Here is a 22,508-nt window from a genome sequence, read left to right as displayed (position 1 = left end):
GGCCAGCCTGGTCAGCTGAGACCGTGAGAGCTTGGGTTATATTTCAGTGGTAGAGTACTGCCTAACATGCCTGGTGCTGTGGATTTCCTTAGTACAGCAACAACAGAACCAAAATAAACAGACAAATATAGTCTTCTGAGAATGTCCCACAGAAGACGATGTCAGGGAGCAGGCATTACCTATGAGGAAGGAAAAGGCTAGCTCTTGTAGAGGTGATTCCTAGGTTAGGGGCTCATATGACTGGATGACAATGCTGCTCACTGAGGTTGAGAACAGAGAATAATTTAGGAGGAAGGATGGTGGGTTTAATGATGGGAGTTGTTCAAAGGGAGTGTGCAAAACGGCTCAGAAGGATTTAAGAACATGTAATCGCTTGATTACTGTTCACCAGCTCCTAGAGTAGTCAAGACACTCGTGTGGCCAGAAAGTAGACAGACCGTCAGGAGGTTACCTGTATTCTAAGTATTTCACCTGTGAGAGACCACTGATTTCATCCTCATAGCAGTGCTCTGAATCTCGTTCATGTTACAGCTGATGAAGTTAGGGTGCAGAGCAGCTTGTCAGAAGTCACACAGTAGGATGTGGGGCGCCGGGATCAGAAGTCACACAGTAGGATTTAGGGGGGTTGGGATCAGAAGCAGAACACTTCAACGCCAGACTTTGATATCTTGAGAACTGTGTGTGCTATGGACATACAGAAACATATGCTTTTATACTTGATATAAAAGTAGAGGCTTTTTGGTTTGTTTGTTTAATGGTAATAAAGTTAATGATTTCTCACAGGACGGTGATGGCACACGCCTTCAATCGCAGTACACAGGAGGTAGAGGCAGGTGGAGCTTTGAATTAAAAGCTAGCCTGGTCTACCAAGTGAGTTCTAGGACAGCCAGGTCTACATAGAGAAACCCTGCCTCTAAGAACAACAACAAAAATTTATTGCTTCTCAACTTTTGGCATATGCTAGAGTAGTATAGTTTCTGTATATGTTTTATATTTTACCGCCATAAGTGGACAATTATTCTATTCTCAATGTTGTACGAATAAGTATACTAATTTTAGCAAACATTTTATGCAATTTGCTATTATTTTTAAAGATATGACAAGTAGTACTATAATGTCCTAGACAAAGAATAATTTTTAAATGCACTCAGCGTTTTCTCCTGGGCATCTTGTGTTTAATTTAACTTAGTGCTTCCTGTCTTCTTTATAAGCTGGATGAAATTCAGTTCAGTGAAAAGTGGCCAAGCATGGGGACTCCCAGATATAAGCCGGAGCTCACGAGACCTAAGAGATTTTCGGTGCAGCCAAGGCCAGCCTGGCCTATAGTCAAGAACAGCCTGGGCTATGGTCACAGCCAGCCTGGGCTGCAGAGTGAGAGCCTGTCTCAAACCAAAACAGACAAAAAACCATGTTGGTCATAAAGAAAATTTTTACCACACTGCCTGCTAAGAATTAAAAACAACAGTGAGCAATGTGTAAGCTGACCATGTGGAAGCAGACTCAGTAACAGGAGGACTGAAAAGTCACCTTTAAAATAAAGCAACAGTCATTGGTCCATGTAAGTATCTGAAAACTTCAAGCCAAACTGATGAGGGATAAGAGAGAAAACACAGATTACCATGATGAAAAATACAGACACCACTACAGACCCTAATGTGCAAATGGGTGATAATGAAAAGGTAAATATCAAATATAATTCATAAGATACAGCCAAAATACGTTTTAGATGAAATAGTTGAAGTGAACCTGTCAGTAAAGATTTCAAACCACGCTGTCAGCTTATTTTTCACGACACTAGGAAAGGAAAAGCAAGTCGGATGTAAGGGAACTAGTTAAATAATGCATAAGCAGAAATTAATAAAATAGGAAACAATACAGAAAAACAAAAAAAATTTAAAAAAAATAAAAAACACCAGAAAAGCTGACAGTGAATCATCTCGGGCTACATAGCAAATTCAAGGCCAACCTGAGTAAGGAGACCAGGCTCTAAACAAACAACTGAGGCATGAAGGAAGGCGCAGATGCTCAGTAAGGGAGAGGACATTCCCACTGACTCTAAAGACCCTTAAGCGCATGTAAGATGGTAAGATGAATAGCGTAGATACTATTGACAATCTCCTTGGAAAACTGAAATGTAGATACCTAGATTCTTCAGCCAGTCCTTGAAATTCATGGTATCACATCTCATAAAAGCGAGTAATGTTCCAATTCTTCCTTTCCTCTACTGGCTCTGTAGACCAGGCTGGCCTCGAACTCAGAGATCTGCCTGCCTCTGCCTCCCATGTGCTGGGGTTAAAGGCGCGCGCCACCACCACCCGGCTGCCAAAGGCCTTCTTGAACATGCCTCTTTTAATAATAGATTTTCTCGTATTTATACCCAAGAGTCCTGTATGCTTCATTAAGTCCTGCTGTCCTTTCTTTGTAGGCTTGTTATGCTGCCTCTGCGATTGGATACCTAACAGGCAGGTAAACCAAAGTTGGCTTCGTTTTTAATGCTTTGAGAGTTTTGGGTAGAAATATAAATGTATGTTTCAATGGAAAGCCTAGTTGTCTTGAAAAGATTATAGAAGAGAATATTAATAAGAAATGAGAACTTCCTAGGCCATTATATACAAAAGACTCAGTTCCAAAATGAGGTCGCTAGTACATATTTCAATCTACTTCTGTTAGCTAATTACTCACCTCTCATTTTTTATTAAAAATTAATACTTTTAAAAAATAACCATTTTAGAAAACATAGACAATATATAAGGAAGAAAAACTAAATTTACTATAATTCTACAACCGTTAAGGTTTTTTTCTACTTTTTTCTACATTCACATATTTTAAGGTAGAATTTAGACCTCTGATAAAATTTATACCTTATGTTTTTGCCACTTATATAAGCTTTAGTAAGACACTTTTTACTTCTCAAACTGAAGTTAGTAATTAAATACTAAGAAATATAAACAAGCAAGATCTCACTTCCCTCCCTTTTCATAGGACCTTCTGAATGTGAGCCTGAGGGCGGTTAGGGCTATACACCAGGCTCTGACCTACTTCTGCCACTTTAAACATGTTACATGCAAACAATGGTTCAATCTTTTGGTTGACCCTGGAAAGTATTTTAAATTACAGTCATTGATGTCTTAATTGATTCTGGAACGATAATTTTAACAAACTAAAAGTTAATTTTGAAATTTTTATTTTGAAAACTTTAGAGTTGTACTGTCTAGTATTGTAGCATTAGCAATGAGCAGCAATTTACAGCTAATTCAAAATAAGTAACATTCTAACTAGTGGCCACATTTTAAGTGTTCAGTGACTGGGTGTGGAGTCCATATCATGTCAAACTGCACAGGGAATATGATGACTACTGTAGAATGTTCTAGGGGCGTTTAATCTCTGGTGAGGACTGTGTTGATGTTAACGTTTAAAAGAGTCGTAAGTTAGAAGTGTAAAGTAGTGAACTGAACAATACACTGATTCCTCATTTCTGAGTCCTTGGGGCCCAGGAAGCTATGGCCAGAGAAAGCATTCAGCAAGATTTGGAGGAAAACCGGGCATCCAGAATCACTTTTTCTCCCAAAGATTTAGTATATTGTACTTATTTGTTGGGAATTTTTTTTTAATCATAGAAAGTATATGTGGCTGTCAAAATTTGCTTCTGTAATCAACTTGTTCTAACCCAGATGTAACTGGAGCAAAATCTGAAGAGGTTAGTAAACTGTAATGTGAAAGTAATAGTGTACATTATATCTTAAAAGAAACTTGATCTTATTCTTTTTAAATTAAGATATTCTAATAATTGTTTACCAGCTATAGTAAAGACCTATATGACTTTCCTTTGCCCATCAAGAAGTTTCCATGGAAACCCTAGCATAATATGAATGGGTAGTTGGCACGTTCCAGCTGAGATCGCTGGCACTTACGGCTCATCTTTTATGGTTGCTCAGTTTGATCTGCCATTGATAATCTCTGCTTTTCTTCTAGGCCAGGAGTATGCCTTGTTGTTTCTGGCCCAGGTCTCATCCATGCCTTGGGTGGCATGGCAAATGCAAACATGAACTGTTGGTAATTAAAGCATTCTTGTTGAAAACGCTTCTTCAATGTGTCTTTGCATAAGTTAACCAAGTAGAACTGCTCTAGGGTGGAAAGAGTTGGGAAAGCAAAAATCCACTTTGCAACACTTAGAAACAAAGTAGAAGGTAATTAACTGGGAAGTGGGCTGGAGGTCAGGAGGACCTCAGGGACAAAGCCTGAGGACAATGGTTCATAATTTTGTATTGAATATTGGAAATTTGCTAGGAAGACTAGATTTGGGGGTACTTAATGACATATAAATAAAGTAACTGTGACATGATAAATGTTAAGTTGCTTGACTATAGCATCAGTTCACTATGGATAACAAAACATAATGTTATATAGCCTTTAAATATATGCAATTTGAGGATAATAAAAAACACTATTAGCTCCTTTACTAAGAGAGAAACATTTTAGAGTTTCATTCTGTGTATGTGTTTGTATATGTGAGCATATATGTAGTTTTAACTGAAGAAGTACCTTTAAATTTTGTTAATTATTGAACCTGGGCCTTACTATATTTTATAGGCCAGACTGGTCTAGAATAATTCTAATTCTAATGTAATTCTAATTGTACTACTACTACGACTCTCCTCCTCTTCTTCCTCCTCTTCTTCCTCCTCTTCCTCCTTCTCCTCTTCCTTCTCCTCCTCCTCTTCCTCCTTTTTCTTTTTCCTCCTCTTCTTCCTCCTCCTCTTCCTTCTTTTCTCTTCTTTTTTTTCTTCTCCTTCTCCCCCTCCCCCTCCTCCTTTTATTTTTTTAGACAGGATTTCTCTTTATAGCCCTTGCTGCCCTGGACCTTGCTCTGTACACCAGGCTGCCCTTGAGATCTGCCTGCCTCTGCCTCCAAAGTACTGGGATTAAAGGTGTTACTAAGCCAGACAAGTCTAGAATTCTTAAAGAAACCTACTTTCCTTCTGAGTGCTGGGACTAAACACATGTAACACTATGTCCAGCTAAGCTTCGTGTGTGTGTGTGTGTGTGTGTGTGTGTGTGTGTGTGTGAGAGAGAGAGAGAGAGAGAGAGAGAGAGAGAGAGAGAGAGAGAGAGAGAGAGAATATGAATATCTCACTAAGTTGGCCAAGGAGGCTTTGAACTCCTTTAGCCCAGGCAGGCCTTGAGCTTTGTGATCCCCTTGCCTCTGCCCTGAGTAGGCAGGATTATAGGTCTGTATTCACACCTAGCTAAGAGTAGTTTTTGTTGTTGTTATTTATAGCTTAGTATGTAGGAATGCATATTCTTCATCTTGCTCTGCCTGGTTAGCAAAACATTTATCTTATGGTTGTTAAAGCCTGCTGTGTGGGCCATTTAATGTCTACCCTCCATCCTTACCTTTAACCTTCTTTGAGCTATGGCGAAGGGGATTGTGTTCTAATCAGTTCAGAGTGTAGTCATCTTTTTAATGTGAAGGGTGTTGTTTTCATTCTTTCTGTTTGCTTTTTTATATTCCGTGTGTATGTGTACACACACAGGGCCTGGCATATGGAGGTCAGAGCACAACCCACAGAGCTTGGTTCAGGAATAGTAAAGGCATAAAATTGATTTTCTGTCACTGTGTCTGGAAGCATCTAGGAAGGGTGAAGCTGACGTAAGCAAAGTGTTTACTGTATACATCAGCAGTTCTCAACCCTCTTAATGCTGAGACCCTTTAGTACAGTTCCTCATGCTGTAGTGACCCCTAACCATACATTATTTTTGTTGCTACTTCATTACTGTAATTTTGCTACTCTTATGATTGTAATGTAAATATTTTTGGACATAGAGGTTTGCCAAAAGGGTCCCCAATAGGTTGAGATCTGCTGCTTTATATTTTCCATTTTTGTGAATTTGAGGACAGTATCTCTCCCATCAAACTGCATCTTAAATTTTTTTTAACATCCAGTTTTTCAAGAAGGATGGAGCTTTCTCTGTGTGTCTGTTCTCTGTCTGAGTCACTTACAATGACTGTTTGTTGTGCATTGGACCCTGCTGAATGTTTTATATATTCTCACTTGTAATAATTTTTTTTTAATTACCATTTCAGGCCCTTGATTGTGATTGGTGGTTCTTCTGAAAGAAATCAGGAAACCATGGGAGCCTTCCAGGAGTTTCCTCAGGTATCCACTGCTGACATCCAAGCAGCAATTAAGTCCCACTGAAAGTAAACACATTGTCTTAGTCAAGGTTTCTGTCGCTGTGATGAAACACTATGACCAAAAGCAACTTGGGGAGGACAGGGTTTGTTCCATCATCCAGGGAGGTCAGGCAGGGCTGATGCAGAGGCCTTGGAGGTACACTGCTCACTGCCTTGCTGCTTATGGCTCACTCACCCAGCTTGTTTATATAGCTCAGGACCTCCTGCACAGGCCTGCCTTGCCTCCAGGTAGGCTGGGCCCACCCACCTTATTAATCAGGAAAATGCACTGTAGGCTTGCCTATAGGCAATCTCTGGAGGTAGTTTCTCAACTAAGGTTCTTCTGAATAACTCTAGGTTGTGTCAAGTTGGCAAAAAACTAACTCGCACAAACACAATTTATAAAATATGTAAAAAAATTAAAATAAAATAAAAAATCTATATTGCAAGCAAGAGAAAGTGGTAAAAGCACTTATCTCCAAGCCTGAGCGCACATGGTGGGAGGAGAGCGGCTGATTCCCGTAAGTTGTTCTCTGACTGCCACATATGCCATGACACTTCACATACAACACACACTAAATAAATGTAATTTTAAAAATCTGTAAACTAGAAACAAGTATGTGAGGTCACTTTCTGAACAAGACAGTGTCAGGTTGTGTTAAGAAAAGGCTTAGGGGCTGGAGTTGGTGGTTAAGCGCGCTGGCTGCTCTTGTAGAAGTGAGAGCACAGCCAGCTGCAGCTCCAGCTCTCGGGGAGACTGACGCTTCCTTCTGGCTCCTGTGGACATTGCACTCACATACACAAGCACAAATGTATAATTAAAAAGATCTAAGGAAATATACCAACATTGGCAAGATTTAATTATTTTCATTTTATTATATGGGTGTTTTGCTGCAGGTGCGCCTGTGTATGTATACACAGTGGTGTCTGTGGTGTTTATGAAGGCCGGAAGGGTTTGTCAGATCCCCTAGAACTGAGTTACAGATGACTGTGGTCTACCATGTGGGTGGTGAGACGGGTCCTCTGGGTGCTCTTACCCACTGAGCAAGCTCTCTAGCCTCTAAAATAGATGTATTTTATTATTTTAAAGTGTGTGTGTGTGTGTGTGTGTGTGTGTGTGTGTGTGTGTGTCTGTGTCTGTGTCTGCATGTAGGTATGTGCATGTCAGTGCAAGTCCCCACGGAGAGCAATAGTGTCAGACCCTTGGAGTAGCAGTAAGTGCTGTTAACCCCTGAGCCACCTCTGCAGTCCCCCCAAAATTGACCTGACTTGTAATCTGAAATTGTGACGTCCTTCTCATCGTAAGAAAGATAAGAATGAAAATGGCTTGGAGATATATCCCTTGCCTTTACAGAAATAGTTAAAAAACAAACAAACAAAAAACAAACAAAACTTTTCAAAATCATCAGACTTGGTATATGCTTATTTTTATTTTAGGAGAAAAGAAAGTACTTGAAAAGTTGAAAAAATTAATTTCTCAACAAAATGTTGTAGCTTCAAAAATAACTTGCAGAGGGCTGAAGAGATGGCCCAGCAGCTAAGAGCACTGTACTTGCAGAGGACCTGGGTTTGATCCCAGAACCCACACAGTGACTCACAACCATCCATGACTCTAGTTCCCAGGGATCTGACCTTCTCCTCTGACCTCCACAGGCACGAGGCACATACATGGTGCATATCCATAGATGCAGGCAAAACACTCATACACAGAATTAAATAAATCTGAAAAAAATAGTGACCAAATAAAAATATGTAATTACAAATACACATGCTAGGCAGATTTTCTACCACTGAGCCATACCCAGTGTTTCATACAGAGTTTTAAATAACAAACTACTATAAAATAGATAGAACTTAATGGTAAAATTATGACCTTATATTCTTGAAAAACAAAGTTTTATTGGTTAATTGTAAAGTAACAACAGTATTTAAATGATGCTTATGTATCCAGAAAATCAGAATTGATAAGTAATTGAAGGGAAATTTAGAAATAAACATGAGTGTGGTATCACACACCAATATTCCCAACAGTTAGGAGGCTGAGGCAGGAAGATCTTGAATTGAGACTATCTTAGGCTAGCAAGACCCCATCTCAAAACAAAACAGCAATTTAGAGCAGGCAGGAAGCACAGTGAGTCAGTGTACTTGCCTTCAAAACTGACAACTGAGTTCAGTCCCCAGAACCCACATGGTAGGAGGAGGCTCAGCCCCCACACGTCACATCACGTCTTCACTCCACACACACAGCGTCTCAGGGCTTTATTGCAGAGAAAGAACACCATGACCTCGCAACTCTCATAAAGGAAAACATTTCATTCTGGCTGGCTTACAGTTCAGTGATTTAGTCCAGTATTATCATGGCAGGAAGCGTGGTGGCATGCAGGCAGACATGGAACTAGAGGAGCTAAGAGTTTTAGTCCAGATTAAATCCTGAGCCAGATGCTCAAGCAACAGGAAGAGAAAGTGACACTGGGCCTGGCTTGAGCCTCAGAAAACCCATGGGCTGTGACACACTTCACCAACTAGGCCACACCTACTCCATCAAGGCCACACCTCCTAACTGTGCCCTTCCTTCTGGGCCTATGGGGGCATCTTCATTCAAACCACCACACACAGAGAAGAAACAAGTGAGTATAAAATTTTTTAAAAGAAAAAATTGAAGTTACTACAAAAAATATATTGATAAAAAGCAGGAAGCAGAGCATTAATGTCAACTGTTAAAGTATATTTTTCTAAAAGTAATAGTGGTGTATTAGATGAAATTAAAAATGAAAACACAGCTTGATTTAAAATTCAAGTATCTTTTTCTCATAAGTTCTTAGAACTGAAGGATATAAGCATAAGAATCTGAAAACCGAAGGACGGCAGCCTGAGCGACCGAGGCTGTCATCCTTCCATAGATCTCACACTGAAAAGTGTGGAGAGAAAGTTTCTCCGTGTCTCTCAGAGTGCATCAGACAGTGCAGAGGCAGAGCATCAACTCCCACGTTCCCCACAGCACACATAGCAGCAAGTGCATGAAAGGGAAACAGCAGAAACAAACGGACGACTAAACAGGCGAGCAAGGCACGCTGGGCCCACAGACTGGCCCGTTTATTCTGTTCAGTAGGCCTGGTCAGCCTCCCTTCTGTTTATACCCCCAGCAGTTAGTGAGTGCCTGTCCTAGCCTGTGCTACATGGAACATGGTGTGTATTATGTTCATTTTTGCCATCTGAGAAATGGAAATAGTGTGTTGTTTTCAGTTGCTTCCAGAATCATCCTGAGGAAGAAATTTGATTGTCATCCGAATGTTTTAAAAAACCCACAAAAGCAAAAACCACATTATTTTTTCTATCTTGCCTCTAAATGTAATAAGAAGCAATGACTTAAAGATTTTGTCTTCCTTTATGAGAGCAATATGATTGTGAACTGAATTTAAATGACTTTTATTTTCTATATAGGTTGAAGCTTGCAGATTATATAGCAAGTTCTCTGCCCGGCCAAGCAGCATAGGACATATTCCTTTTGTTATTGAAAAGGTACAGTACTTCTGTAAGCTCTTCCGGGTGTTGGGCCCAGCGCCTCATATATGCTGAGCACACGCTCTTCTTCAGAGCCACACCTCAGCTCTGCTGTTTCTGTTCTTGATGGAAAGATAAGAATATACCCAGTCTGAGAAAAATAACATTGTTCAAAAGCTAGTTACATTCTAGTGTTCACTGCCTTTACGTTTAATATTAAAGCAGAAGTAAAGAAAGTTACGTTTGGTGCCAGGTGTGGTGGCGCACACCTTTAATCCCAGCACTTGGGAGGCAGAGGCAGGTGGATCACTGTGAGTTCCAGGCCAGTCTTGAAAAACTAAAAAGAAAGAAAGAAAGAAAGAAAGTAAGTTACCTTTGGAAAAAGTTTCTTCTGTAAGTTAGTTCCTTAAATTATCTTTTTAACTAGAGCAAAGTACTGATATATGTGTAATAAGCCCGGGGCAGTGATCTCTTCAGCATTTGCAAAAATACTGGGACTACTGCATGTAAAATCATCTTTTAGTTAATTAAATAACATATATATTAATATTAGCAATACTTTTCTGTGATGTTATATTAGAGCTATTTCAAAACCCTGAGTTACAGGGTTGATTTGACACATATTGCCATAGTTTCTGAAACCTCCGCCCAGGAGCAGGTGAAAGCCTATGTCCCAGCGTAGGCAGCCGCAGAGCCTCATGGGTACCCTTGAAGTGAGTCAGCTGCATGTCAGAGCCCTACGGGGAGTCTTTATCCCCTTCAGATGACACTATCTTTCAAAACACAGTTAACGCAGGACAGTTCAACTTTTATAACTTTTTTCTCCAACTAAGAATATCTCAAGAAAAGTGAGTGCTCATTAAATTAAATTAATTTCAAGAAGAGTGTGATAATTAAGTCATTAAAAAAAAAATCTTTTCATTTGTGGTAAGCGCAGGCAGTGAGGAGCAGCATCTATGGCCGGCCAGGCGCTTGTTACATTGACATCCCTGCAGACTTTGTGACCCTCCAGGAGAATGTGACTTCTGTAAAGTAAGATGATGTACACTTCTTCCTTAATTCTGGGCTGACAGACTTAACTCTTTAAAAAGAATTTATCTAGCAGTTCATCAGTTAATGTCCAAGTGTCTCAATATTTTTTGATGATTTTGTAACTAAGTTGAATCCTAGCCAACTGCTTAGTGCTTAGCTGTCTTCATTAAAATGGTATTACTTAGTAACTGTGGATCTAATTACTAACTCTCATTCTCAGAACTCTCTGAATTCCTCACTTGAAGTCATTCACCCAGTAACTGCATTATATATCTGCATTAATGTATGGGCTATTGGCAGGCATCTTAGTGTAAGCCGAGAGGTGATGGGGTACATGACTGGTGAAAATTTGTTAGGGCTCAGCATCACTGTAGCTATCTCCGTAACTTTAAGATGTTCTGAAGTGTGTTTCTGTGACTTGTGTTTTACTTTTATTTCTTAAATAATCACTGCATTAAAAAAAAGAAGGAAAGGTTCACACCAGGTATCACTCACCTTGGAGAAGATGCTCCTGTGGTCCATCAGTGCCCTGAGTGCCATTTCTTGAGTTAGAGATAAAATACACTTTTTCTTTTATAACATTTTTAGAAAAATCCAGATATGTAGAAGTAATTCTTTTTAAAAAAAAAGATCTTACTTGTGTGTGTGTGTGAGTGTGTGTGTGTGAGTGTGTGTGTGTGTGTGTGTGTGCACGTGCGTGTGCGTGCCACATGTGTGAGGGTATCTGTAGAGGTCAGAAGATGTCAGATCCCCTGGAGCTGAGATTACAGGCTGTTGGGAGCTACCTGCTGCAGTGCTGGGAACACAGATCAGGTCCTGGAAGAGCAGCCAGTCCTCTTGACCGCTGAGCCATCTCTCCAGCCCCAAAGAAGTCTTTTTATCTAAGGAGTGACATTTTTAACATTTAGTATCTTGACTTTTTATCATGCATACTTACTGTATGTGTTAAGTTTTATATTTAGAGGTTTTTGAGACTGGATCTCATTATATAGTCCAGGCTGGTTTCAAATTCTCAATCCTCTGCCTTCACTTCCAAATACTGGGCTTATAGGTGTGTACCACTGTCCTGAGCCTTCATGCACATTATATCTGTTGCAATACTGCTATAGTTGGTCATAACATGCTTGATAGGGGTGTGTGTGTGTGTGTGTGTGTGTGTGTGTGTGTGTGTGTGTGTGTGTGTGTGTGTTTTGAGACAGTGTCTCACTTCAAAACCTTGACTGTCCTGGAACTCACTGTGTAGACCAGGCTAGCCTCAAACTCACAGAGATGCTTGTGCCTCTGCCTGCTAAGTGATGGGATTAAAGATGTGCATCGCTACACCCGCATGTTCTAAAGTTGTTTAAAGCATTGTTTTATCGTTATTTCCTAAATGCAACTTCTGTGAACCTTGACGTTACAGAGATGGTTCTCTAACAGCTACAGGCCGTATTCTGGGTAATTTCTATCTCTGAGAATCAGACACAAGGACAACCATTATGTATAGATTTGCATATGACAATCAAAAATACTGAGGAATGAAGGACAGTGAGACTTAGCTAAGTTAAAAGTCTGTAACCTTCCTTTAGGATTTGTGTAGAGGTTGATGCCCTATCTTATGGTTTGTCTAGATATTTGGATAGTATAGACCCTGATTTTTATATGTGAGAGAGCAAATGCCCTGTCACAGTGAGCGCCTAGTATTCAGAAATACTGAACTATGGCAGAGTTCATAGTTCTTTCAGGCAGGCCTGCTGTGGTGCCTCCCTAATTTCAGTTTACTGGTGCGTGGAACCGGGAATGGTAAGGTGGTGACAGAGTACTGGGGCATCTCTGCCATATGCCATCGGGAGCCTGGTACAAATGAGCTAAGAGTACTGCCTTGCTTTGTTGTTTCTAAAGTCAAATGAGAATAAATGGTACATAATATTATGTATTAGTTTACTTCTATTTTAGCCATTACTGTTTTCTCTTTTACTGTTCCTGCTGTGGTGCCATTGACCCAGACTTCTCTCAGTGAATTATCTGTTTGAAGAGCTATTAGCTGATATTAAGGAATGACTCTTAGCTTGCTAGACGTCATAGGACTCTATACTTGTATAAAAGTGGGCCATTGTCTTAAGAGCTGCATTTGCAAGCTCTTGAGAATAAAAGGTCTGGTTCCTGCAGCGAATTTCAAATGATTCCTTGGGGGAGGGGTCCATGTGTGTGCATGTGTGTGTGTGTGGTGATAAAATGTGGTAAAATGATTTCTCATTGACTCTCCACATTGAGTTTATGGAATATGCTTTTAAGGTACAGTCTGTGTATCCCAGACTGACCTGGAACAACCTGGGTAGACCAGGTTGGCATCAAACTCACGGAGATCTGCCTTCCTCTGCCTCCTGAACGCTGGAATTGAAGGTGTGCATCACTATGCCAGGCCAAGTATATAGAATGTATTACCCTGTTTTTCTACCTTTTTATGAAAAATCTGAAATTTTCACAGTAGGAAAATTTTAAATTAGCCGCTTTTTAAAAAGCATTTAATTATTTATTTACTAGTTGGTTTATTTTATATATAATGTTCTATCTGCATGTGTGCCTGCACTCCAGAAGAGGGCATCAGATTCCATTATAGATGGTTGTGAGCCACCATGTCGTTTCTGGGAATTGAACTCAGAACCTCCGGAAAGCAGCCAGTGCTCTCAACCATTGAGCTACCTCTCCAGCCCCCAAAATAATCTTTTTATTATTTATTTATTTGTTTGTTTGTTTTTAAGCCCTGGTTGTCCTGGAACTCACTATGTAGACCAGGCTGGCCTCAAACTCATAGATCCCCGCCTGCCTCTGCCTCCTGAGGGCTGGGATTAGAGGTGTGCGCCACCACTCTCAGCCTAAAGCATTTAATTGTGTGTGTGCATACACATGCTCTAGTGGCCAAAGCAAAGGACAGTTTGTTGGAATCAGCTCTCTCTGCTCACCAGTCAGGGATTGAACTCTGCAGGTCGCCAAGCGTGGTGGTGAGTGCCTTTGCTTGCTGAGCCATCTCCAGCCCCTAGCCTCTTTTAATTTATTATAACATCATCTTTTTTTCCAGGTACAAGGAGTGCTGCATGCCACCTCCAGTTAGCATGGCAGAAACCTCTGCTGTGTGTATGGCAGCCTCCGTTATTAGGAATGCCGAGCGGCCCCTGCTCATCATTGGGAAAGGTAAGACAGAGCTCCCGACTCGCAGGCCGGGGGAAGGCCGCTTCTCCGTAGACACTGTCTTCCTCATCGTTCCTGCTTATGTGTCTAGTGCTTGTAATTGGGATAAATGCTCCTTTCACCCATTTCCAAATCATGGAACTGACCCTCAGTGGCACAGAAGACCTTACTTTTACAAGAAAACATTTCACTTCTTGACTTAGAAATAAGTGTTCTTTTTATATTGCAAAATACTATGGAAATCTAGAAAACTTTTAGAAACTGGTTTTAACCTTCAGTACTTTATTTTTTACTGTCTATTTTACATACTATGATCATGCTATATAGGCAGTTTAATATTTTAGTGTGTGTGTGTGTGTGTGTGTGTGTGTGTGTATTGTTTTGTTTTTCAAGACATGCAGCCCTGGCTGTCCTAGAACTCACTTTGTATACCAGGCTGGCCTTGAACTCACATAGATATGCCTACCTCTGCCTCTGAGTGCTGTGTTTAAAGGTGTGTGCCACTATCACCACTGCCCCCGGCATAAATATTTTTCTTAAATTTATTTCCAAGTCACAGTTTTACCATTGGATCCTGTACATTGACACTTGCTGTCAAATATTTGTTTATAGTACCTGTGACAAGCATTCTTCCTTGAGGGTTTTTTCCATAGTTAGGATTTATAGTGGAGCCCCAGAAAAAAAATGACTAAATTAGGCCCGGGCGTGGTGGCGCACACCTTTAATCCCAGCATCAGGAGGCAGAGGCAGGCAGATCTCTGTGAGTTCGAGGCCAGCCTGGTCTACAAAGAGAGTCTAGACCAACCAAGGCTACACAGAGAAACCCTGTCTCGAAAAAATAATAAATAAATAAATAAATAAATAAATAAATAAATAAATAAATGAAAATGAAGAAAATAGCTAAATTAAAAGGTATGGATATCTGGAGGGCTTTTGGTATTGTTGTCAAATTGCTTACCCCTTACGTGTCATACAGAACAGTTTATATCCCTGCTAATTTATTATTATTGTTTTTCTTTCCTTTTATTTTGTGTTCCATTTTGAGACAGGATCAGTCTCCTACGTAGCCCAGGTTAGCCTCAAGCTTCCCATGTACCCTGGGCTGATTTTGAACTCACCTCCGAGAACTGGGGCTCGTGTCTGCTTGCTGCTCCAATGACCGTGCTCATCGAGTGTCAGCTGCTCAGGAGCCAACTGCGCACAGACTGAAATAGTTTTAAGGAAGGTGGTGATGCTGAGGCTGGAGCTCGGTGCTACAATGTTGGCTTTTATAGCCTGGGTTCCAGCCCCAGGGAGAGGGTCAGTGAAGGAAAAAGCTTGAGATCAGTGCTGAGGCCATTGCTTTGTGTGATGTATTGATATTTTTGACTGGCAAACAGTTGCTTTGAGTCTCATACCTGCCTTATAACGGAACAGCTACCTAAATAGGACATAATTAAATAGCAAAGAATGTGGATTCTAGTTTTCACTCTTCCTTGAGCAAACATTTCCTGATGAGTACTTATAAGAAGTCAGCAATTATAGAAAATGTCCATGAAGCATACAGTGAAATAATCATTTCTAACCAGGAGGAAACACCCCAGATGACAAATACGTGTAGTAAGCCAGTGTTCGGTTTGTTTTGCTCTGTTTGAGGCAGTCTCTCTCTGTATAGTCCTTGCTGGCCTAGAACTTAGTGTGTAGACCACACTGGCCTCAAAATCACAGAGACCCATCTCCTTCTGCCTCCTGAGTGTTGGGATTAAAAGTGTGTACCACCACTCTGGGTTAGTATACTCTTAATTTTTAAATTATTACCATTTTGTTTTGTTTTGTCTTCTTGAGACTGGGTCTCTCTACATAACCCTGGCTGTCCCAGAACTCATTATGTAGATCAGGCTGGCTTTGAACTCACAGATCCATCTGCCTCTGCTCATGAGTGCTGGGATTAAAGGAGTACATTTTTAAATTCTTTTTATTTCGTGTGTATGTGTGTATGCTTTCATGCATGTGCATATGTGGATACCAAAAGTCGACATCAGGTATCTTCTCTGACCCTCCTTATTTATTTATTTATTTTTAATAAGGTCTCTTACTGAACCAGAATTCACCAGTTTGGCTAGACTATGGCCAGTGAGCTCCTGGGATCCGCCTGTCTCCACCCCAGGGCTAGGATTACAGACGTGTGCCACCATGCCTAGATCCAGACTCGGGCCTCGTGCTCACACTTGCAGCACCACAGTGATGGAGCAGTCCCCTTGCTCTCATAGTGGTCTACGCTGACAGTAAAGGGAAACACAGTGTCAGGACAGAGAGGCTTTGTGTGAAAAGGGGTCCAGAAGATGTGACACCACAGCTGCACAATGAAAAAATAGCAGTTTTCCAAGTAAGCAAGGGGAACAAAGAAAGAACTGAGTATTCAAAGATACTAAAAACAAGAAAGAGAATTAAAAAGCAGTCTGGAGCTGGGCAGCAGTAGCCCACGCCTTTAATCCCAGCACTCAGAAGGCAGATGCAGGTGAATCTCTGAGTTCGAGGCCAGCCTGGTCTGCAGAGCCAGTATCTAAGACTGTGAAGGCTACATAGAGAAACCCTGTCTCAAAAGCGAATAAACAAAGAAAAGAAAACTTACTGGCTGACATAGAAAGGACTGTTTTTCATCACATATGCATAATAAAGAATTGTAAGATGGCCTTTTAGTGATGAATGTCACCCTGATTTCAAGTGTACATTGTACTATTAATAGGATTCCATAGAGAAGTGGATAGTATTCTGTTAGCTCTAAAGAAAATAGCTAAAAATAATAGTGGCCACGATGACTTCAGAAATGAAATCATTCTATATGTCAAAACAGTAAGTTGTTTGCAGTGCCCTTGAGAGCATGTTTTACTTTGTAGCATATAGTTGTACAGACAGGTATGTACCTGCTTAGGCTAGTCCTGTTACAGCCGCAGCATTGTAGAGACTCTGGAAAGATCTGAAGAGCTTTAGAGACTCATACACCCTGCACAGCAGACTGTGGAAGAGGCTTGCTGGTAATGTAGAGCAATTTGTGACAGTATAGTCCTCGTCCCTCAGGACAAAGGTCTTCTGCCCACTTATGTTCAGGGAATTGTGGGTAGTGGTTTAGGAGACCCAGAGCATAAAGCAGGGCAGAGACAGCAGCAGGAGATACAAGATGCTGTTTTGTGTAGAGGTAGTTCTTCAGAATTGCTGTCATCATGCATGTGTTCATTTTGCTTTCAAGCTGATGTTTATGCAGCAGGGGTAGGGGAGGCTTTATGATCTAGAAGCAAATTCACATGAAATGTTTGAGGTTCCCAGTGCAAGTGTATCTGACTCTTCCAGTGATTTGCATCTCTTGTAGGTGCTGCCTATTCCCATGCAGAGGACAGTATGAGGAAGCTGGTGGAGCAGTGCAATTTGCCGTTTCTGCCCACCCCTATGGGCAAGGGTGTTGTTCCTGACAATCATCCAAATTGTGTAGCTGCAGCCAGATCCAGGTGTGTGCCTTTCCAGGTGTTTTGTTTTGTTTTTCTTGCTTTGTAGACCAGGCATGCACCATCCCAATACTCAGGGAGACAGAGGCAGGCAGATCGCTGTGAGTTTGAGGCCAGCCTGGTCTACAAAGCAAATCCAGGACAGCCAGGGCTACAGAGAAAAACCCTGTCTTGGAAGGGAGGGGGGCAGTGTGCCACCACGCCCAGCCTCATCCCAGGTTTTAAATACAATGGCTTGGCAGATTTTAGAATAGATTAATTTCTTGTGACTTTGATAAATTGAGAAAAGAGTTGTAAACGGCTCCTGGAGTTTTAAATGTACCTGGTTTGTTTGTTTGTTTTTGTTTTGTTTTATTTCGAGACAGGGTTTCTATGTGTGTAGCCTTGGCAGTCCTGGACTCCCTTTGTAGATCAGGCTGGCCTTGAACTTACAGAGATCCGCCTGCCTCTGCCTCCCAAGTGCTGGAATTAAAGTACCTGTTTTTGAACCTTTCAGTTTTTAAAAGTTACTATTGGTTTTCATCTGGCCCTTGTGGTTTTAGAAGAAAACCTTCAATTATTTATATCACATAGCCTCTCGTTATCAGGTGTGGTGGCACATCCTTGGAGGCTGAGGCAGAAGGGTGGTGAACCCCTGTCTCAGAAATAAAGGAAGAAGAGAGGGACGGGGGAAAAAGGAACGTAGCTGGGAAGGAAGCTTGGAGTGACTGAAAGGAAGAAGGGAAAAGAAATAAAAGAGGGGAAAAAATACATAAGAGAGGACAGAAAGGGAGGGATTAATGGGTAGACAGGATGGAGGGGACAGGCTAGTGGGGTCTGGAATAAGTATACTTGGATCAGCTTCCCTGGAAGAAATGGAGGAGGGAGAGAGGAAGAAGAAGAGCTCTGGGAGCCTTGAGTGGGCGTGTGCTGATGGCTTCATTGAGGAGAGGAAGTTGTTGGACTCTTACCCAATTTCCATTTTTTGTGTATTTGTAAATTGTCCAGTTGGAATCACACTAAAACAATGTCTGCCTTCTGGTATCTACGGAGCGATGTGCTCACAGTGCCATCTGTAGACTCCTTGGAAGCTTCACAAAGCAAATGACTCAAATTTAGATGATCAAGTAACTGCAAATTTGTGAAAACCCAACCTGGTATGAATTATTTGGTGAAAATACATACTATATTTTAGAAAGCAATTCCAGGTTGAGGGTGTAGCTCATGTACTTAGCAGGCATGAACCTCGGCACTGCATACATTGGACATGGTGGCACATGTCTTTAACCCCATCGCCGAGGACGTAGGTATAAACAAATCAGAAATTCAGTGTCATCCTCTTACATAAAAAATTTGAGGCCAACATTGGTCACATGAGACTATGTCTTGAAAACAAACAAACAAAAAAAAAAAACAGAACGAAATTCTGGAATATAAGTGACATTTATAAATATCTGCTCCTAGAAGTCAGTATGAAATATGCTGTATAGGAGTTAGGAGCTCATTAAGTGCATGAGGTCTTGGTCCCATCCCAGGCAACACTTAAAAACAAAAAGCACATCCAGGCATAGTGTTGTACACACATAACTCCAGCATTTCGGAGGCTGAGGGAAGAGGAGCACAAGTTTGAGACCAGCTTTAGTTAAAGCAATACGCTATCTTCAAACAAAACAAAATAATAGAGCACTGTGTCCTTGTGTGTATGCATAGATTCGATGTGGTATGTGCCGGGGCGTGTCAGTACACACATGCACACGTGGATGCCAAAGGTGACCTTCAGTAAGAGGCAGGGTCTCGAGCCGGGCGTGGTGGCGCACGCCTTTAATCCCAGCACTCGGGAGGCAGAGGCAGGCGGATCACTGTGAGTTCGAGGCCAGCCTGGTCTACAAAGTGAGTCCAGAATGGCCAAGGCTACACAGAGAAACCCTGTCTCGGGGGAAAAAAAAAAAAAAAAAGAGGCAGAGTCTCTTCCTGAACCTGAAGATTGCCACTTTGACTCGGCACCTGGCTTCCAGGATCCGCCTGTCAGCACCTGTGCCCTCCTGCAGCGCTCAGTTTACAGATGTGCACCTATGGGGGTGCTGGGGACCCAAACTTGGGTTCTCATGCTTGCACAGCAGGCATTCTGCCCACTGAGCTACCTTGCCAGCCTTCCAACACTTAATCCGAAAGATCAACCTTTCTCTAGAAACTCCACATTATTCACTTTGAAAATATTTTAAGACGTTTAGAACAATTCAAGTAAAAAGTGTCAATGTGGCCGAGCACAGTGGCACACCCCTGTAATCCCAGCACTTGGGGAGGCAGAGGCAGGCAGATCTCTATGAGTTCAAGGCCAACCTGGTCCAAAAAGCGAGTCCAGGACAGCCAAGGTGTCAACAGATTTTTGTTGTTGTTAAATCAGAGTTTTTGTTTTTGTTGTTTTGTTTTGTCTTTTTAAATAGGGCTTTGCAGGCTGCTGATGTGATTGTGTTATTTGGAGCAAGACTCAACTGGATATTACACTTTGGTCTGCCTCCAAGATATCGGGCAGATGTGAAGTTTATTCAGGTACTCAGAGTAGAGCTTCAGATCAGCTCTGTGCTTCTTTGTTCTCCCTCTCAGCTGCTGTAAGCCCTGCAACTGTCTTCTGGCTTTTGTAAAGAGCCTTTTCTCTTCTCACAGAAATAGAATTTTCAAATTATCTAACATAATTACAGGTACCAAAGTAAGCTGCCCTTTCAAGCCTACAAAGCATCTTGTGCTAATTCTAACCAGAAAAGCTTTCAAAGTCAAGTTTCAAATAGTTTGAGAAGCATAATTTACATCTTCACAATTCAGGTATATTTAAAGACAGAAAGAGAGAGGGGGTTAAGTAGGATGGTAGATTGGAGTGACAGCCTCAGCCTTGGTATGGGGTGAATATTTTTTTTAAGATGCCAAAACTGTGTCAGCCTTTGGAAATCTATAAAGGACTCTGCTTTCACCTGCCATTAAACTGAATGTCTGGAAGGTACTCTAGCCTCTCCTTGTGACTCTACATGTATGTTTCTGGCCCCCTGAGGCCAGAATAGGGCATCATATCCCCTAGAGCTGGAGTTTGGGATGATTATGAGCCTCCCTGTGCATGCTGGGGATCAAACCTGGTCCTCTGGAAGAGCAAATAGGGCTCTTGACTTCTGAGCTATCTCTTTAGCCTTCTTAAAAAATGTTTAAACAACATTGCTTACTATTTTTTATTAATTACATTTAGTGTGTGTGTATGCATGTCTGTGTTCACGTGTGAGTGTGTGTGTGTGTGCACATGCGCCAAGGCCAGAGGACAGCCTATGGGCGTTGGTCATCAGGTGTGGTGCAAAGTACTTTTTCACACTGAGGCATCACAACAGCCCTTCTTTTTTTGTTGTTGTTTTTGTTTTTCGAGACAGTGTTTCTCTGTGTAGCCTTGGCTGTCCTAAACTCACTTTGTAGGCCAGGCTGGCCTCGAACTCACAGTGATCCTCCTGCCTCTGCCTTCTGAGTACTGGGACTAAAGGCGTGTGCCACCATACCTAGCACAACAGTCCTTCTTAAAGGTTTTGAAGAGCAAACAGTGGGCTGGAGAGCTGGCTGCTCTTCCAGAGGACCTGGGTTCAATTCCCAGCACTCACATGGCAGCTCACAACCATCTGTAACTCCAGCCCTAGGGTATTTGATGCCTCTTCTGTCTTCTCTGGGCACCAGGCATACATGCAGGCAAAACACAAATAAAATGTAAAATAAAAATAAATTTTAAAGTCTGTCCAAAGCAAAAAAGAGCAAACATGGCTTGTTCTTCAGACTTTTCTCCCTTTTAGATTGATATCTGTGCAGAAGAACTGGGGAATAATGTAAGGCCTTCTGTGACTTTGCTAGGAGACATAACTGCTGTTTCTAAACAGGTAAGAGCCCTTCTCTGGTTGTTGGCTTCTGTGGGTTGGTCCCTCAAACAAACAGTTCTTGATGCATTTGGTGGCATGTCCAGTAACATCAATTTTAAACTAACTTTATGATGAAAACTTACTTTAACTGCAGCTTTTGAACTTGGTAAATTCAGCTTACTGTGTATTGCTATATGTGTGGAAGTTAAGCATTTCAGAACGCTAATTTAACTTCATAAAAATTTAAGGTCATTCAAATGAGAATTCAGTTAACTAGAATTCAGCTTTCTGAGAAAAATTACAATATAGCTTTTAAAGGAATTACACTTGATTTACACGGTGGGAAAATCTAACAGTATATTTTCAGGTAATAAAGAGATTTTTATTCTTCAAACTGTAGTTGGTGAGTTGTCCAGCTTCCTACTTATATGTAATGGATACATTTCACTGTGGCCAGAGGTAAAATATGGTCACACTTACCACTTGATTTTGTATAGTGTTGTGTTGCTTGCACAGCATTGAGATGCAGATGCCACCCCTGTCACGTGTGCAGCCACTCTGCAGCACTTGGTCTGTCTTGTGGCTCTTGATGCTACCCACTGATTGGCCATCTGTTGCTCACTGCAGGAAGAGAAGCAGGTGTGTGGGCCATGTGAGGGGAGAGCGGTGTGTCATAAGCCTCCCTAAAGATTGTTAGGTTACTATGACTCAAGTTTGTTTTCAAAAAGGAAAGAAATGTCTTTGATTATCCTGTTTTTTTGTTTTTTGTTTTTTTTAAGCTTTTAGAACAGTTTGATAAAACCCCATGGCAGTTCCCCGCAGCCAGCAAGTGGTGGAAGACTCTGAGGGAAAAAATAAAGAGCAATGAAGCTGTGTCTCAGGTAACATGGGGCCAGGGGAAGTCCAGGAGCCTTGGGGTGATGGGTTGCTTAGTCCCCCCATAAAGGGTAGAGACTGTCTTAGGGAGCACTGCTGTCTGTAAGCCTGGGGAGCAAAAAGGGTGCTGCTGGAGCACAGCTCTCAAAAGGCCCACAAGCCAGAAAGCGAGATAAGAGCTAATAAAAAATGGCAGTGAATAATAAACATGCTTGAAAGCGGCGATATAAGCTAATGCAAGGCATGTTACAGTGTATAGACGCAAGGTCATATGGAGCAGTTCTCAGAAGTAATGCAGGGGGAGGCGCGGAGGAGGGAGAAAGGGGTGAGTATGGAGATAAAAGAGAGAGAGGAGGAGAGGTAGAGAGAGAGAGAGCGCGCACACGAGCGCCAAATGTCTGAGTTATATAGTGAGAAGGG

General features: G+C 41.5%; 1 protein-coding gene across 1 annotated transcript in view; it reads left to right on the top strand.

Moving 5' to 3' along the window:
- Window positions 1–22,508, top strand: part of Hacl1 (2-hydroxyacyl-CoA lyase 1) — a 33,944-nt gene that overhangs the window by 2,520 nt on the left and 8,916 nt on the right. Inside the window, exons 3-12 of the mRNA XM_051141643.1 lie at window positions 2,426–2,466; window positions 3,973–4,053; window positions 6,086–6,158; window positions 9,617–9,694; window positions 10,614–10,708; window positions 13,767–13,879; window positions 17,223–17,358; window positions 19,779–19,884; window positions 21,150–21,233; window positions 21,992–22,093. Coding sequence (XP_050997600.1) covers window positions 2,426–2,466; window positions 3,973–4,053; window positions 6,086–6,158; window positions 9,617–9,694; window positions 10,614–10,708; window positions 13,767–13,879; window positions 17,223–17,358; window positions 19,779–19,884; window positions 21,150–21,233; window positions 21,992–22,093 — 909 coding nt within the window. The remainder of the gene's footprint in view (window positions 1–2,425; window positions 2,467–3,972; window positions 4,054–6,085; window positions 6,159–9,616; window positions 9,695–10,613; window positions 10,709–13,766; window positions 13,880–17,222; window positions 17,359–19,778; window positions 19,885–21,149; window positions 21,234–21,991; window positions 22,094–22,508) is intronic.

This window comes from Acomys russatus, chromosome 3, assembly GCF_903995435.1.
Source record: "Acomys russatus chromosome 3, mAcoRus1.1, whole genome shotgun sequence".
Lineage (NCBI taxonomy): Eukaryota > Metazoa > Chordata > Mammalia > Rodentia > Muridae > Acomys > Acomys russatus.
This window is presented reverse-complemented; position numbering and strand designations above follow the sequence as displayed.